This window comes from Anolis carolinensis, chromosome 1 (assembly GCF_035594765.1).
Source record: "Anolis carolinensis isolate JA03-04 chromosome 1, rAnoCar3.1.pri, whole genome shotgun sequence".
Classification (NCBI taxonomy): Eukaryota; Metazoa; Chordata; class Lepidosauria; order Squamata; family Dactyloidae; genus Anolis; species Anolis carolinensis.
In genome coordinates this window covers 307470191-307487079 of record NC_085841.1, presented here as the reverse complement: position 1 = coordinate 307487079, position 16889 = coordinate 307470191, and the positions used below count along the sequence as shown (strand labels likewise).

Sequence of the window (16889 nt, the reverse complement as noted above, 5' to 3'; positions counted from 1 at the left end):
ATTGCAGACCATTTGGCTAGACATTCTCAAAGGCTTGTCTAAACATCCAGGTCTTCCAAGGCATGTAAGCTCTCCATCTTTGCCAATGCATTTCTTTCAATATTGATCAGATAATGCAAAAGAAATCAATCTACATGATAGGAACATTTCTTGCTTTTGACGCTTTCAATTATGGCTTGAGGCAGCACAGCAATGCAAGCTGGAGAGGGTTTGACCCACCACCAAGGCCATCTGTGCTCACATACGGCACCTGCCTTCTTTTGGATCACTAGGCAACAAGCAGGTAAACCATGGGAAGGGGACAAGCAGTTGCAAGTGTCTTAGGTTCACGTTCTTGCTTTGCTGAGAAGTTCACTAGAGATTTTGATCAAACCTCTGTTTTCTCAGCACGGCTGAACCTGCTCATAGAATCATAGAATCATAGAATAGTAGAGTTGGAAGAGACCTCATAGGCCATCCAGTCCAACCCCCTGCTAAGAAGCAGGAAATCGCATTCAAAGCACCCCCGACAGATGGCCATCCAGCCTCTGCTTAAAAGCCTTCAAAGAAGGAGCCTCCACCACGGCCCGGGGGAGAGAGTTCCACTGTCGAACAGCTCTCACAGTGAGGAAGTTCTTCCTAATGTTCAGGTGGAATCTCCTTTCCTGTAGTTTGAAGCCATTGTTCCGTGTCCTAGTCTGCAGGGCAGCAGAAAACAAGCTTGCTCCCTCCTCCCTATGACTTCCCTTCACGTATTTGTACATGGCTATCATGTCTCCTCTCAGCCTTCTCTTCTGCAGGCTAAACATGCCCAGCTCTTTAAGCCGCTCCTCATAGGGCTTGTTCTCCAGACCCTTAATCATTTTAGTCGCCCTCCTCTGGACGCTTTCCAGCTTGTCAACATCTCCCTTCAACTGTGGTGCCCAAAATTGAACACAGTATTCCAGGTGTGGTCTGACCAAGGAAGAATAGAGGGGAAGCATGACTTCCCTGGATCTAGATGCTATTCCCCTATTGATGCAGGCCAGAATCCCGTTGGCTTTTTTAGCTGCCGCATCACATTGTTGGCTCATGTTTAACTTTTGTCCACGAGGACTCCAAGGTCTTTTTCGCACACACTGCTGTCAAGCCAGGCATCCCCCATTCTGTATCTTTGATTTCCATTTTTTCTGCCGAAGTGAAGTATCTTGCATTTGTCTCTGTTGAACTTCATTTTGTTAGTTTCAGCCCATCTCTCTAGTCTGTCAAGATAGTTTTGAATTCTGCTCCTGTCTTCTGGAGTGTTAGCTATCCCTCCCAGTTTGGTGTCGTCTGCAAACTTGATGATCGTGCCTTCTAACCCTTCGTCTAAGTCGTTAATAAAGATGTTGAACAGAACCGGGCCCAGGACGGAGCCCTGCTGTCCCAAAATACCCCAACTCAGCACCACCGCACACACCATTATGTAATACCAGCCAATAAGATAGTCTAAATTTGATCAGAACTGTAGAAGCAAGCAAAAACCATTCATTCCTCTTCCCTTTCTAAAACAGATGATAAATTCATCACATAGCTTAATCCAAGTGTGCAAGCTTTTAAAAAAGCCTTAGGAGCACACTCATATAAGAACTTTAGCATATGGAGTGAAGACTTAAATACTTTGGGACCTCTTCTAAACCACTTGCTATTGTTAGGTAAAGGTAAAGGTTTTCCCCTGACATTAAGTTGAGTCGTGTCCAATTCTGGGGGTTGGTGCTCATCTATATTTCTAAGCCAAAGAGCCGGCATTGTCCAAAGACGGCTCCAAGGTCATGTGGCCGGCATGACTGCATGGAGCACCATTATTTTTTAGCCGGAGCGGTACCTATTGATCTATGCACATTTGCATGTTTTTGAACTGCTAGGTTGGCAGAAGCTAGGATTAACAGTGGGAGCTCATCCTTCTCTCCGGATTCAAACTGCCGATCTTTCGGTCAGCAAGTTCAGCAGCTCAGCGGTTTAATTCGCTGCACCACCAGGGCTATGCTAACTACCAGCAAATCAATTTCCATTTATGGTGATCCCACAAACAAGAAACTTCCAAGTCTCCTTGTAACCAACAGTCCTGCTCAGATCTTGCAGACTTAGTGCTGTGGCTCCCTTGGTTGAGACTTGGTTGAGAATGTGGTCTTCCTCTTTTCCTATTGTCTTCTATCTTACCAAGCATTGCTATCTATTCTAGTGAGTGATGCCTTTTTATGATATGGCCAAAGTACAACATTCTCAGTCTAGTCATCTTGGCTTCAAAGATATGTCAAAATTGATTTGCTCTTGGATCCCTTTGTCTTTTTCGCAATCCATCCACAGAACTTGTCCACACCAGTTGGCCCTGGTAATTTGTATCATTTCCCCTCCCCAGTGGCCTTAGTCCCACCTATGCATTCTCCCACATGGTCTTGCCTGATATGGATGTAGGATGATTTGTAGCCCATCACATCTGGAAGGTTCTGGGTTTTAGAAGACCATGTTTGCAACAATATCTGGGATTTCAAATAAATTAATCGTAAATGTGTGGTGGTGGTGGGGAAAGCAATGTGTAACCCTTTATCCTCTAAGTGCATGTCAGTCAAAAAGCCCCTGCTGAGCTCTGAAATTACCAAGCGAGAGAGAGAGAAATCCTAGTCAACATTCCTATAATCTTGTTATTATATCCTTTTATTTGATTTTTCATTCTTTCTAGCTGTTCACTCTCCCCTTTGGACTTTCCTCAAAGGTCACTTTAAGCAACCTCCATATTTATATGCTACATCAGCCAGCTTCTCATAATTCTAGCTTTACCACCTTTCCCCAAACTCAAGCCCTTCCAGATGTGATGAACTACAAGTCCCATTATCCAATCCACTCCATCCATACGTGTGGTGCTGGAACTCCTATTATACGTAGACAGCATGCCCTTTGCTTTAAATATTTGAGAGATCCTGCATATGCTGAAAGAGAAAACATCTATGCTAACTTAAGCAGGGCTCTCGGGATAATTAACTGACCAAAAGATTCTGGGAGTTGTTGTCCAGAAAAGTACAGTATTTACTCGATTCTAATGTTCACCCTTTTTGACTAAATTACCTTCCCAAAATTAGAATGCACATTAGATACATGTAATATGGTCAATACTTTTTTGGGTTTCAGGGTTTTGAAAACTGAGGTGTGCATTAGATTCAATGGCACATTAGACCTGATTAAATATGGTAACTGTCCAACACTCAGGATCAGGATAAAATTCATCCAGTAAATATATAATAGGCAGTGACCTCCATCTCTCACATTGGATAAGTGCCAGCCTTTGGCTCTCTTCACAAAAACAATGACTATGGCATTTTAGATATTACTTTCTTCCTTTCTTCTCCTTATAGAGTAACAAAATCTGTGTTATGCTAAATTTATGGTAGAAAAGAAAAAAAATGACAAGGCATAAATTCTCCATCAGCCGACCTTGTTGGAACAGTAGAATTAAAATGGTGATATTTCAGGTAAAGTGAATTTTAGATGTTGGCTCAGCAGGATTTTTTATTTTCAGCCCCCAGAGTCCATGATCTGCAACATCTGGGAATCACAAACATCTGGGAGATTAAAAGATAAGAACCACTGATCAGTGGTGGCTCTGAACTTTTAAGGAGCTAACCCAAGATGGTGAGCCTTGCCCCAAAATAGCTTTGGCACCTTGGATAGCTCCTTTAAAGTCCAAAGTATAATCCAGGATGGATTTCCCACCCCACGGATATGGAAGCCGCCAGCTGCCATTGGTATTGCAGTTTATCCCAATGACACTTCTGATCTGCACATCTCAATTTATTCAACGTTAAGGTCAATTTAGTTCTACAAAGTATTGTAGCTTCCAAGACAGCAACCTGTTTGTAGTATTTTCAAACAACTCTTGCTTCAGAAGTGGCTAAAATGTTATCCTCTGCTAGTGAGCAAAAATTCCCCTCTTTGTTTCCGCACTGTCACGGAAAGTTCACTTAGGCAGCTCTGAAACCACAGGCAAACATGTGTGAAGGGTTAGAGGAGAATGAAAACAGCCACGTGGCATGCCTCCTCCCACCACCCTTCACACAGTTTTTTCCCATTGATATTCCTCATACCCTGCTTCTAAGTAGATCACCAGCTAAAAGCTTTAACTGTCCCCCTTTTCTCCCAGCAGAGCAGCTTGCATTTATATGGAGGGCTTCAGTTGTTTGTACTAGATGCATGAGAATTAGAACTTCAAGATTTCCTTCCTATTTCACTTACTCGGCAAATGGTCAGATTTTTCAAGCACTGGCCCTGACCCTTTCTAAAATGAGCTCTGACAGCAAATTGAAGTGCCATAAATATTGTTGGACTGCAGCTCCCATCCTCCCTTACACTGCCTACATTGGCTAAGTCTACTGGGGGCTGTAGTAACATCTGGATGGCCCCATGCTGCCTGCTGTGGAGATCAATTCATAGTAAGGGAAGAACCCCTTCTCTCCAGATGTGCTGGGCTGTAATTCCCAACAGCCACAGACAGAAGTTGGAGATTGTGATCCTTGTAGTCCAGCACATCCAGAGGTCAGACAGGAATCTCAAAAAAAACCCCACCATTTTTGGAATTAGTTTCACCCATCTCATAACCAAAAGCATATAAAAATGAATACTTAAGTTCTTGGGAGTTTGTGGCTTAGCTATGCCTTGCAACCTATTAGAACTATATGGCACTAAAGGCAATATAATGCAGTGGGCAGAGTGTTGGAGGGGCACTTGGGTGCTCTAACTTCTAGTCCAGGGATAGGAATTATGCAGTGTTATAAATCTGTGGCTCCCACCATCCATCACCATTGGCTAAACTTGCTAGGCCTGCTGGAATTTGTAATCCTATACAGGCAGTCTCTGAGTTAAAAATATCAGAATACAAACAACTCAGGTTTAAGATTGGGGATGAGACAACAGGAAATGAGAGAAATTTACCCCTGAGAAGGGAAATCCATTCCTGAAAGGTATCTCCACTGAAGCTTTATCACTAATCCTTGTTTCCACAACAAGCCAAATTTTTCAAAATCCAATTATCACAGGGACAGAAAGTGAGGTGAAATCTTCTGAACAGGGACACAGATAACAAAACAAATGTCAAAAGGGTGTTAATTTTTCCCTATACTATCCAATGCTAAAACACACACACACACACACACACACACATATATATATATACAGTAGAGTCTCACTTATCCAACATAAACGGGCCGGCAGAACGTTGGATAAGTGAATATGTTGGATAATAAGAAGGAATTAAGGAAACGCCTATTAAACATCAAATTAGGTTATGATTTTACAAATTAAGCACCAAAACATCATGTTATACAACAAATTTGGCAGAAAACGTAGTTCAATGAGCAGTAATGCTATGTAGTAGGCTTGATCGATCCACGAAAAATTTGATTCTAAACTCGTTTCAAAACTAGAGGGGGGCAGCTTTTCGTTTCTGATGGTATTTCCGAATTTGGCCCCCCAAAAAATTCGAAATTAACGAAAATTCGTTATTTTCTAAATTAATTCGTTAATGGCGGACGCGCATGCGCAATTCCCAAAAACACCACAGAGGGAGAGGACTTTACAGGACTCTCCCACCCTCATTTTTTGAGTGATCTTCTTCCAACTTGGTACAGTGGTAGAACACATTTAACACTGATAGCTCACCAAAATTTGGAACGTTTCCCTTATCCTCTGATTTTTGGCGAATTTTCATAGCTTTTATAATAAACCATTTTTTAATAATTGCAGAAATCTGTTCCTGGTTTGAAAGTCTTATTTCCTGTTAAATTGGGTTGTCTTTACTGTGAAAGTCATTGTTCTACTTCAGAAACTTTGTTTTTGTGGCTGAAACTTTGTTAAATTGGTGTGTGTGTGATATATACTGTGTATATAGTCCCTGCATAATGTGTGTGTGTGTGTGTTTGTGTGTGTGTGTGTATAGGTAAAGGTAAAGGTATCCCTTGACGTTAAGTTCAGTCATGTCTGACTCTGGGGGTTGGTGCTCATCTCCATTTCTAAGCCCAAGAGCCAGTGTTGTCCATAGACACCTCCAAGGTCATGTGGCCGGCATGACTACATGGAGTGCCATTACCTTCCCGCCAGAGCGGTACCTATTGATCTACTCACATTGGCATGTTTTCAAGCTGCTAGGTTGGCAGAAGCTGGAGCTAACAGCGGGCACTCACTCTGCTCCCGGGATTTGAACCTGGGACCTTTCGGTCTGCAAGTTCAGCAGCTCAGTGCTTTAACACACTTTGCCATCGGGGCTCATGTATATATAATATACATACACATACACACAATGTGGAGAATATGTGGAAAGGTAGATAGATAAGTTGGGAGCCACAGCGAAGGCACCTTCCTGGGAGCAAGGTCTAATAATAATAATAATAATAATAAATCCCTTACAATATCCAAGATGGCTCACTGCTACAGAATCTTGGGAGGTTTAGTTTGATATGGTACCATTATTGGCAGAGAAAGCTAAGCTGTAGGAGTTGAAATCCAATCATTTATCCTCCCTATAGAATCAATTTTATATGCATTTTTAGCTACAGAAAAGCTAAAATCAGGACAGTAAAAGAACAACACCCAGAAAATGGGAATTCCAGACAGGAAACAATCAGGGCCAGCTAATACCTCCCAACAAAGGATTCCCCCAGGTAGGAAGCAGCCAGGCTTTGAAGCTGCAAGGCTATTCAATGCTAATCAAGGTGACCAATTGCAACATTCACACTTGCCTCCCACAGACAAGAGTTCTTTCTCCCACCCGGGACCTTCCACAGATATATAAACCCCACTTGCCTAGCTTCGCACAGATGTCAAAACCTCACCGCCGGGCCCCTCTCTGTCTCTCTCTCCCATCCGCCGCCTTCCCGCCTCACAGAGAGACACCAGGCCTGAGCTGAGGCGAGGCGGCGGCGGCGGCGGCCATTTCCCCCCTCCGTCTTCCTCCTCCTCCTCGGCCTCCTTCCCCCTCGCCCCCTCCCATTGGCTGAGCCCGTGACGCCCCTTTTGCTGAGGGGCAAAAGGAAAGGGCCTGAATGGTGGGAGTTTGGGTGATTTGCAAAAGCTGTTTTTTCCTAACGAAAAAAACGACGACATAACGAAAAACGGCCTCTCGCGATTCGAAACCGCGATATCCAGATGTGTGGACAACCAATGCTTCAAAATTGCTTCAAAACAAACGAAAATAACGAATTAATAACGGTTAACGGGGAAAACGAATTATTTGAGCAAGCCTACTATGTAGTAATTACTGTATTTACAAATTTAGCACAAAAAATATCACGATGTTTTGAAAACATTGACTACAAAAATGCATTGGATAATCCAGAATGTTGGATAAGTGAGACTCTAATATATATATATTTGACTGGAGTTACACTTAATGGCACTCCATGCCAGCCACATGACCTTGGAGGTGTCTACGGACAACGCCAGTTCTTCAGCTTAGAATGGAGATGAGCACCAACCCCCAAAGTAGGACATGACAAGACTTAAAGTCAGGAAAAAAACCCTTTACCTTTACCTAACACTTAAAAAATGTACCTGTTCCGTCTTACATACAAATTCAACTCAAGAACAAACCTACAGAACCTATCATATTTGTAACTTGGAGACTGCCTGTACCTTATTCTCAGTCTTTTTATTCTCCCTGGAATTAACTGCGCCAGTCGCACTTTTGCAGCCTAAACATAAGACTGTTGAAAGGGTAAAGTGGGGAAGAGAAAAGAGATGCATGGCGGTTTTGGTAAGCTGGAGGAAAGATGGGGTTTAAATGTAACTCAAAGAGAAAGAAAACAAACAAATGAGCTAACTACATTTATACACACCCCTACCCAGAGCTTGCCCTTTTTTTACCTGGATGTGCTGTGGTCTTATCTTATTACTGTGTTTTATGGGTGCTATTTAACCTATACTTATCTGTATTTAGATCAAGACTTTGCCAGCCTACTGATTTCACAATGCGCCACCTGATTATTACCATTATAAAAAAATCTTAGAGCAATATGGTTAAAGTGTGCTCCTCTGCTGGCTAGGGCAAATTGAGTTGCAATCCAGCAACATCTGGAGGGCTACATTTTGCCCACTCATGCCTTAGACACACCCTGCTGAACGCTGCCTTTGCAACGTCCTGAGCTCTCTAGGACCCGTCTGCAGCCACAGGGACTAGCCTGAGACGCCCTCAGAGGTGCCTCCCTGCCAACACACCCTGTTTCCCCCCTGGTTCCCCCTCCCCAACCTTTTTTAAAAACAAATTACAGCTCTTAACAAATAAACTATCCAGCTTACCTCTTGGACCATTTGGCCGAAGGCCTTCCGAAAGGTCTCTTCCAGAGCACACCATAGAGCTGTACTTTGGTGCTGATATCCAAGGCATCTGAATCGGCAGGGTCCATTGAGGGAGAAGGAGAGACAGAGTTAGATTTTGAAGTGAACATTGCTGGGAGACGGATTTGGGGATCTAATTCTCTGTATTCCACGCAGCACAGGGAATCGGATTAAATGCAATGAACCAGAAAGATGCAGCCGCTCCAGGGAGGGAAAGGGAGAGAGACTGAGGCTATGCTTTGAATCAATAACTGGTAGGCTCAGTGTTCAGTCAATCTTCATATCTCCGATGCAGAGGCTTTCTCATTACACATCAGCATCTGATGCATTGAAAGAAAAGAGCCTCCCAAATCAGCTCCGAAGAGAGTTTCTTTCATCAGATAGAATGAGGGTGTTCAAATCAGAGCAGGCCAAATGCAAAAGTTTGTACGTCACTATGAGCACTCACACAGTACAGCAGAAGTAGGTATGTGCTTAAAGTGAGCATGCACCTGGTTTTATTCCATAAGAGGTTGGAGACTTAATGCATTATACTGACAACCCAGTAATACAGTGACAGCCAGCGCCAAATAATACACCATAATATTTCACCCTCACTATAATGTCAGGTAAGAAATAAGCAGCCATTTCACATCTCAAAAGATAACCTTGTTATTGAGCCATGGTTACTCCCCAAAAAGGATTTATAGTTCATCAAAGGCTCACAAACAAATATATGTTTTTTCCTTTTTTATTAAAAAAGGCTTTTCCAGGGTCTGGAACTGCACAAGTTCATGGCTTCAGAAGATCAAGAATCAACCTAGCAGCAGCTATAGCCCCATAAACTATATCATATTAAACCCTTTAATTAATTGTATCTGTTTCATTATTTTGTGTAACTAGTATCTTTAAACTGTGTATGGTATCTAGTTCTTATATATGAAATACATATAAATAGCTTCTTAGAAATGTATCAAAATGTAATTTAGAAACAGCCATCCCTCTTTAACACTGTTCAGATGATCTCCTGGGAATATAAAAGGTTGGGCAAATTGCTCTGAGTATTCCCCAAGCCAAATAAGGACAGGTTGCTCACCTGTAACCATGTTTCTTCGAGTGTACTCTGTGAATTCACACTAATGGAGAAGCTGCGCCTGCGCAGGTTCCGACGGAAACTCTTCCAAGCTGAAGTGCAAATTTTGGCGGTAACCACGCCCCCCTTCCCAAGGGGCATATAAGGCAGCCCCAGGCGCCCGCTCTCCAGTTCCTACGCCGCCAAGGCAACGAGAAAGGGAGAGGTTTGCCAGAGGGGAAGGAAGGGCGGGTTTGTGTGAATTCACAGAGTACACTCGAAGAAACATGGTTACAGGTGAGCAACCTGTCCTTTTTCTTCGTGTACTCTGTGAATGCACACTAATGGAGACTGACACGCTAAGGTCCCGGATGGTGGGACAAGGCAAACTCGACAATTTAGTGAATGTCCAAACACATATTTATTAGGACATAATGAGATAACAGTCCCAAGAGACCAGTGCAATCAATTGTCCGAAAGGACCAGTGCAATGCAAACATGAGCATAGTAGAAGAGGAAAACATAACATAGAAATTTTCAATAAACATGATAGAAAAAAACACTCAATTGCGTATAGTGCATATAAACGCTCTCCCATCTGCTAGGTCGTTTTGGGCGCCCGGCAGGTGGATTGCAGAGACCTGTACGTCGTGGGCTATGCACCAAACCCAGAGACGGGAGGAGAGGAGCATCAATTTCCTCGAACCCGTACCGCCCTGTTTGTTGATGTAGAATACTGCTACGAGGTTGTCCGATTGAATGAGGATGGATTTGTGACGGATGAGGCGGGAGAATGCTTTCAGGGCTTTGAGAATGGCGAGAAGCTCGAGAAAGTTTATGTGGTTGGCCCTCTCGGAAGGGGACCAAAGGTCTTGAACCGTTAGACCGCTCATGTGGGCTCCCCAAGCGTAGGTGGAGGAGTCCGTGGTTATGGTTAGCGACGGCGGGGCTGGATGAAATGGGAGGCCCTTGCACACGTTTTGGTGAGACGTCCACCATGAGAGGGACTGGCGGACGAACGACGGTACCGACAGGTATCTGGAGTTGTGGTGGTAGGACGGCTTGAAAGTGTCTATAAACCACCTTTGTAGGACCCGAAGGCGTAGCCTGGCAAACGGGGTCGTGAGAACCGTGGAGGCCATGTGGCCCAGAAGAACTTGGATGGCACGGGCTCTGACCCTCCGGGCAGATCGACAAAGGGCGATGTGGTGGCGGAGAGCTAGGAATCTGTCGAACGGAAGTGAAACAGTCTCTGTGACGGAGTCGAAGAGGGCCCCGATGAACCGGATTCGGGTTGATGGGGAGAGATTTGACTTCTCGGAGTTGAGTTGGAGGCCGAGAGATTTTAGAAGACGCAGCGTGAAGGAAACGTGGTTTTCGAGAAGAACCGGATCGGGCCCGACGAGAAGCCAGTCGTCCAGATAAGGAAAGACCGTGATGCCATGTAGCCTGAGGTGGGCCGCTACGGCGGCGACGACCTTGGTAAAGACCCTCGGGGCCGTAACGAGGCCGAAGGGTAAAACGGTAAATTGGTAGGTTTGGTCGAGAACTTTGAAACAGAGGAACCGTCTGTGCGCCTCCCGTATCGCCACGTGGAAGTAGGCGTCTCGTAAGTCTATGGAGGCAAAGTAGTCTCCCCGCTGCAGCATCGGGAGGATAGAGGCAATAGAGACCATCCTGAATTTGGAAGGGCGAATGAATATATTGAGGGCCCTTAGGTCCAGAATGGGGCGTAGCCCGCCTCCTCTCTTCGGGACTGTAAAGTATCTGGAGAAGAAACTTAAAGGGTCCAGTTGGGGAGGGGAGGGACGAATGGCGCCTTTGGCCAGTAATGCCTCGACTTCGGCCAGAATCTCTGGGGAAGGAGTTGAGTGGAGAATGCGACCTGTAGGTGGGAGGTCCGTGAACTCTAAGGCGTAGCCGTCTTGGACAATGCGAAGAACCCATGCATCTGAAGTAATAGACTCCCATTGATTGAAGAAGGGGGCTAGGCGGTCTGCAAAGGCGCCGGAGGGTTGAGGCAGCGTGGGCTCTGCATCGGTAGCGGGCGAGGAGCTTTGGCAGGGGTTGGCGTCAGGTACGCCGGTTAGCCTGCGGAGGAGCGGGGGTGGTTCGACCGCGTTGCTTTTGCGGATGAGGTCCCCGACGAGGTTGGTGATGGGTCTGATTATTCGAGCCCGAGGGCCGCCTGAAAGAGTGGTGTCTGAAAGATTGCGGCGGGAAGCGGCGGGAGCGGTGCGGGAACCAGCGGGTGCGCTGAGGTTGCGGTTGGTCGCCACATTTAGACGCAAGAATTTTAAAGTCATGATTAGACTTGAGTTTGTCATCGGTACCGGAGTTAAATAGTCCGAGCACGTCAAAGGGAAGGTCTTCAATGACCTGTCTGGAAGATGAAGAGAGACCCGAAGACCTCAGCCAGGCGTGGCGGCGGATGGATATCGCGTGGGCAATCATCTTGCCCGCAGTATCACCTGTATGTTTCGCCATTTGTATTTGGTGGTGAGCAAGCGAGTCTGCTTCCTGTTGGAGGGTAGTGAGGACGGAGCGGTCTTCGTCCGACATCTTAGCGAAGAAGGGCTGTGCCTTCTCCCAGATAATCTGCTGGTAGGCACCCATGCAGGCTCCATAGTTTGCCATGCGGCAAAGCAAAAGGGCTCCGGAGTAAAGTTTTCGACCCACGGCGTCGAAGCGCTTCCCTTCTCTGTCGGCCGGAGTGTTCGACTGACGACCTGAGGATTGAGAGGCCTTAACGACCAGGGAGTTGGGGTCGGGGTGGTGTTTGAGCCACTCCAAGGTATCATCGTCGGTACGGTACCAAGTCTCGATCCTCTTCGAGGTCGGAGGAATGGAGGAAGGGGTTTTCCAGGAGGCCTGGATAACGTCCAACAGATAAGGCAGAAAAGGGAGTAGCGTGGCCGGCGGAGCTTGGGCCTGCACCCTTTTGAAAACTGGATCAGACACCGCTTTGGAAGTCTGCTTGATCTCCAAACCCAGGGCGTCGGCCATTCTGACCATTTGATCAGAGAAAGCACGAATATTGTCAGTAGGAGAAGGCGGGTCCGCCTCATACGCATCGTGGGGAGGAGAGAGGTCGAGACCGAGAGAGACCACCGAGGCCGAGAGGACAGAGTCTGGGCGGTCAACATCAACATCTTCCTCCTCAGCCCCTTGGGGGGACTGAGGGGGAGAAGAAAGCACAGTCTCGGGAGGAGGCATGGCCTCGCGGGAAGAGAGGGTCGGGAGCCGAGGATCCTTGGAGGCTGAGGCCTGAGCTGCTCGAGCTAGGCGAGCCGTTTGCCTGCCACGTTCCGGTGTCGAGGTGGGAGGGAAGAGCTGTTGGCGCGACGAGTGAGGCGGCGCAAGGGGCTCCGGTAGCGGCACCCTGACCACCGTTTGGGTAGAGTGGTGGGGTGAGTCCTGCAGCTCCCCGTCGGACAGGGGGTGCAATGGAGATTGGGAAACATCTCTAGGCCTCTGTGCTGGCACAATTGGAGAGGATCTTCTCGAGGAAGTTGCCGAGGAAGATGGCTGGTCTCTCCTTGAGGAGGCCGAGGAAGAGGAGCGCTGAGTCAGCCGTTTCTTTGCCGGCGGTTGCTTGGAAGCAACCCTCAAGGACTTGCCAGGTGTGGGAGGAACCACAGCTGAGTCAGATTGCGCTCGACGAGACTCCTCGTGGGCCCTTTTAAAGGCTATTTTGATAGCAGAGGAGGACGGAGGGGAGCCGATACGAGAGCGGATCGAGGTCACCGAAGCCAAAGAGCTCGACGTCGAGGAAGGCCCCACCTTTCCGGAGCGGGTCGATACGGTAGCCGTCGTCACGGTACACGGTGGCTTGACCGGCTTAGCGGCCCTGGAGGTCTTGGACGCCCTGGACGAGACCGAGGAGGCTTTAGCTGACGGAGGCTTAGCTGGTGGCGCCGACATAGCTCTTAGGGCTGAAGACGACGACGTACCCGACGTCGACGGAGTCGGTTCTGGCGCGAGAGATTTTTCGTAAAGTGCCGCTCTAAGCCTAGCGGCTCTGTTCTTTCTGGCCTGAGCCGTGAGAGCTAGGCAGAAACGGCAGGTACTGACCACATGAGCCTCGCCAAGACAGAAGAGGCACTTGGCGTGGCCGTCCGAGTCAGGAATTTTAGCAGCACACTGCGTGCAACGCTTGAAACGAGTAGTAGACATGCGAAGAGTCCGAAGTGAACCTTGCGGCGGAAAAAAAGGAACTGGAGAGCGGGCGCCTGGGGCTGCCTTATATGCCCCTTGGGAAGGGGGGCGTGGTTACCGCCAAAATTTGAACTTCAGCTTGGAAGAGTTTCCGTCGGAACCTGCGCAGGCGCAGCTTCTCCATTAGTGTGCATTCACAGAGTACACGAAGAAAAATCATCGGATTCGTTTTGTGTATGCAAAGATAGGTGATTTCCTTTGTTAGTCAGATAAGCCCAAAATGTTTGTACAGTTCACATGAAACAGAGCTTGCTGCTCCTTCATGGAAATGGAAAGTTAGAATATGTGCATTTGTTAAGATTTTTATAGACAGCCAAGCCCTTGACTACCCAAGATCAGCACTTTTGTCTCTTGAGTCTTGCATTTTTGTTTCCTAAGATCCATATCTTTGTTTGGCATGGGACTGGACATTTGAGCTAATCAAAAGCTCATCAACATATCTTTACCATGTGTTTCCTCCGGACTGTGCCCTCCAGGAGGCGTCTCTGCAGCTGATGGGTCCTTTACTCTGACCAATCCCCAGCTGCCATTCTCTCTCCCAGCCAATCTCAGCACAGATCCTAGCCAGCCTCTCTTCTAGCCAATCAGGGGAGGGAGCAGGAAGTCTGAATAGCTGTCAGAACTGTATAAGATGTCTTCTATTTCCCTGTATGTTTATGTTTGTACATTTTGAAGCATCTTACTCCGACTTGCAATCCTTTGGGCCAAATTGTATTAAACCTCTGTAGCTTATTTTCAACCTGGTGACATGGTTTCTCTGTCCTGGCTGATCTGGTTTAGCATACGCTCGCCAGGCACGGATCCTCTTAACTGCAGTCCTAGCTAAATCACTACTACCTGGCAGAAGTAGGCATGTTTTAAACACACAAACACTCAGTGAGAAGAGGGAGGGTGCTCATGTGCCCAGAAAGTAGGCATGGTTCCCAGTTGGTATTTTCCAAGCAGAATGGAAATCTTTAGATAAGGTTGACATGATTACTGTGACTTTGAAGACAGGGTCAGTATGGCCTTGCCTTGTTCGCAAATGTATTGTGTGATCACTGGGTCAAATAAACATTTTGTGTGGGTTTCCACAGTTGCTGGGAGGACACAAGAGGTAAAATAGAGAAAACAAGGATTCTAGAACAGTGCAATTGTATTTTTTTTTTTAAAAAAATTAAGCACTGTCAATTTTTTTTTAAAAAAAATGTGAGATCCCAACTATAATCCAAAAGCACTGCATTTCCACCATGACTTTCTGCAAGTTTCATTTCTGCAAAACCAGCTCTCTAAAATAATTTACTTTATATTTTCCTCTATCTCCCCGAGGGATCTCAAGTTAGATTACAAAACATATATACGGCAAACATTCAATGACGTTATGCAGTTAACAAGGACAGACAATATATAAACAGAGGAATATAGGCGTTTCTCATCTTTTTCCATCTTTAGCATCTGGAGGCTGTGCTCGCCTCCAGTCATGAGGTGGTGCTGTCGCTCCATCTTTCGTGTCGTGGAGCTTTTTGTTGTTTGTAAACGTCTTCCCAATAGAATTGAAGGCATATTCTTATGGGTGTCTTTTATTACCTCCCCGCTAAACGGTACCTATTTATCTACTCACAATTGCTGTTTTCTATCTGCTAGGTGAGCAGAAGCTGGGCTGATGGTGGGAGCTTACCCCAACCCAGGCTTGAACTGCTGACCTTTCAATCGGCAAGATTTTCTACAGCTGGCGGTTTAACCTGCTGTGCTAAAACCTGGGACAAGTTTATAAATGTGAAGGAAAAAGTTTGGAAGCTGGTATGGGAGGTGCAGGGTAAAGCCATCTGGTGCCTTGCTTCAATCCTCAGTTGTTTCAAATTACAATTGTCCCTTCACATTTGCAATGTTAACTTTGCAGATTTCATTTAAAATGTTCTAAGAATCTCTAGGCACTCCAGTGTGACTCTATGGTTAGCTTATTCCAGTCATGATGGAGGACCTAGGAATTTAGAGAAACCATCCCTCTAGGAGTTTCTAGGTCCTCCAATGTAAATCTGTTCATCTTCCAATGGAAGTTGACCAGAGTTATGCTGGAAGAGCTAGAAATTCCCAGAGTTCCCAGAAGTTCTTTGGTTAAAAATGCATTTTTTCCCATTTTCAGGGGGTCCTGAATCCCAGCTGACTGTATACCTCTTATAGAACCTGACCATTGATCATGCTGACCAGACTTGATAGGGGTGGTAGTGCAAAACATGCATAGAGCACAGGGTTGCTTACTCTTATACTGCAGTGCATTCATGCTCTCAGTCTCTCTTCACACTGCTCATTGATTTCTGGGCCCACACTTCACTTTTAAGCATGAAAGCAACCAGTTACTATAAAAATATTACAACTCCACTGTGGTCTCCTCCAGAGGAAATTAATTTACCCAGTAAAAGCTACTAGGAATTCCACATCATTCAGAATGAGAGAAGCACAGGAAAGAAGACATTTTGTATTTTAGTAACTGTTGTCTGCAGTGATATGGTGAGGACTGTCTGAAGCTGCTCAATGGTTTGCCACTGGGGAGTCATCTTTGGTTTTACTCACATTAAAATGCTGGCTCCTTCAATCAAACTGATGGATCACTGTTTAAGTTGAATAACAGGCACCTCCTTTATGCTTACTGTTAATGATGCAAAAAATCATTAAATCCTTTATAGCTTATTGAGAGTAAAAAGGCAGTCTCAACTTGTTTGTGTCTGATTTTGCTATTGTGGGAACCATGAACACATTTGTCGGCTGAGAGCCACATGGAGATGTTTTCTACATCTCAGAATATTTCAAACATTGTTTTACAAAAGAGCTTAGAAATCCAATGACAACTTAAATGTGCATGGACCTTCATTTCCTTGACTGTTTCTACATGCATGTAATTTTCATTCCTAAACAATATAGAAATAAATGCAATAGTATCCATATTTCCAGTGAGTCAAAGGAAGCATGAGCAACCATTCTTCCTCTTCTGTTGCAAACTCCTGAGCTCTCATAAAACCTCTTTTGAACATTGGGAGCTAGTCTGTTCCTTGTTTCTAGTGCAGAGGCAATTAATTTATCAATTAATTTGAGGCTATTCCCTCTTTCACTGTCATTGAGGGGAAAGTCCAGAGAAATTAATATTGACTGCTGGCCAAGAGTTCAGCAAAGATGGATACAACCTTATTTATCTTAGAATGAGAAAGCAGATGCCTCTAAGACACAACCCAATATATTACCTCTCAAAATCAGGTTGGAGAAGTATTAAACGCTAATTTAGGCAAATTGCTGCCATCTATTATAGGCTCCATAAATAGTTTGCACAAGC

At 45.6% G+C, this 16889-nt stretch overlaps 1 protein-coding gene across 1 annotated transcript in view; it reads right to left on the bottom strand.

The window, feature by feature from the left end:
* The window catches only part of plekhd1 (pleckstrin homology and coiled-coil domain containing D1), a 46880-nt gene extending 37511 nt beyond the window's left edge, over window positions 1-9369 (bottom strand). The window contains exon 1 of the mRNA XM_003225656.4: window positions 8278-9369. Coding sequence (XP_003225704.1) covers window positions 8278-8426 — 149 coding nt within the window. The 5' untranslated portion in view covers window positions 8427-9369. The remainder of the gene's footprint in view (window positions 1-8277) is intronic.
* Between the last annotated feature and the right edge of the window lie 7520 nt (window positions 9370-16889).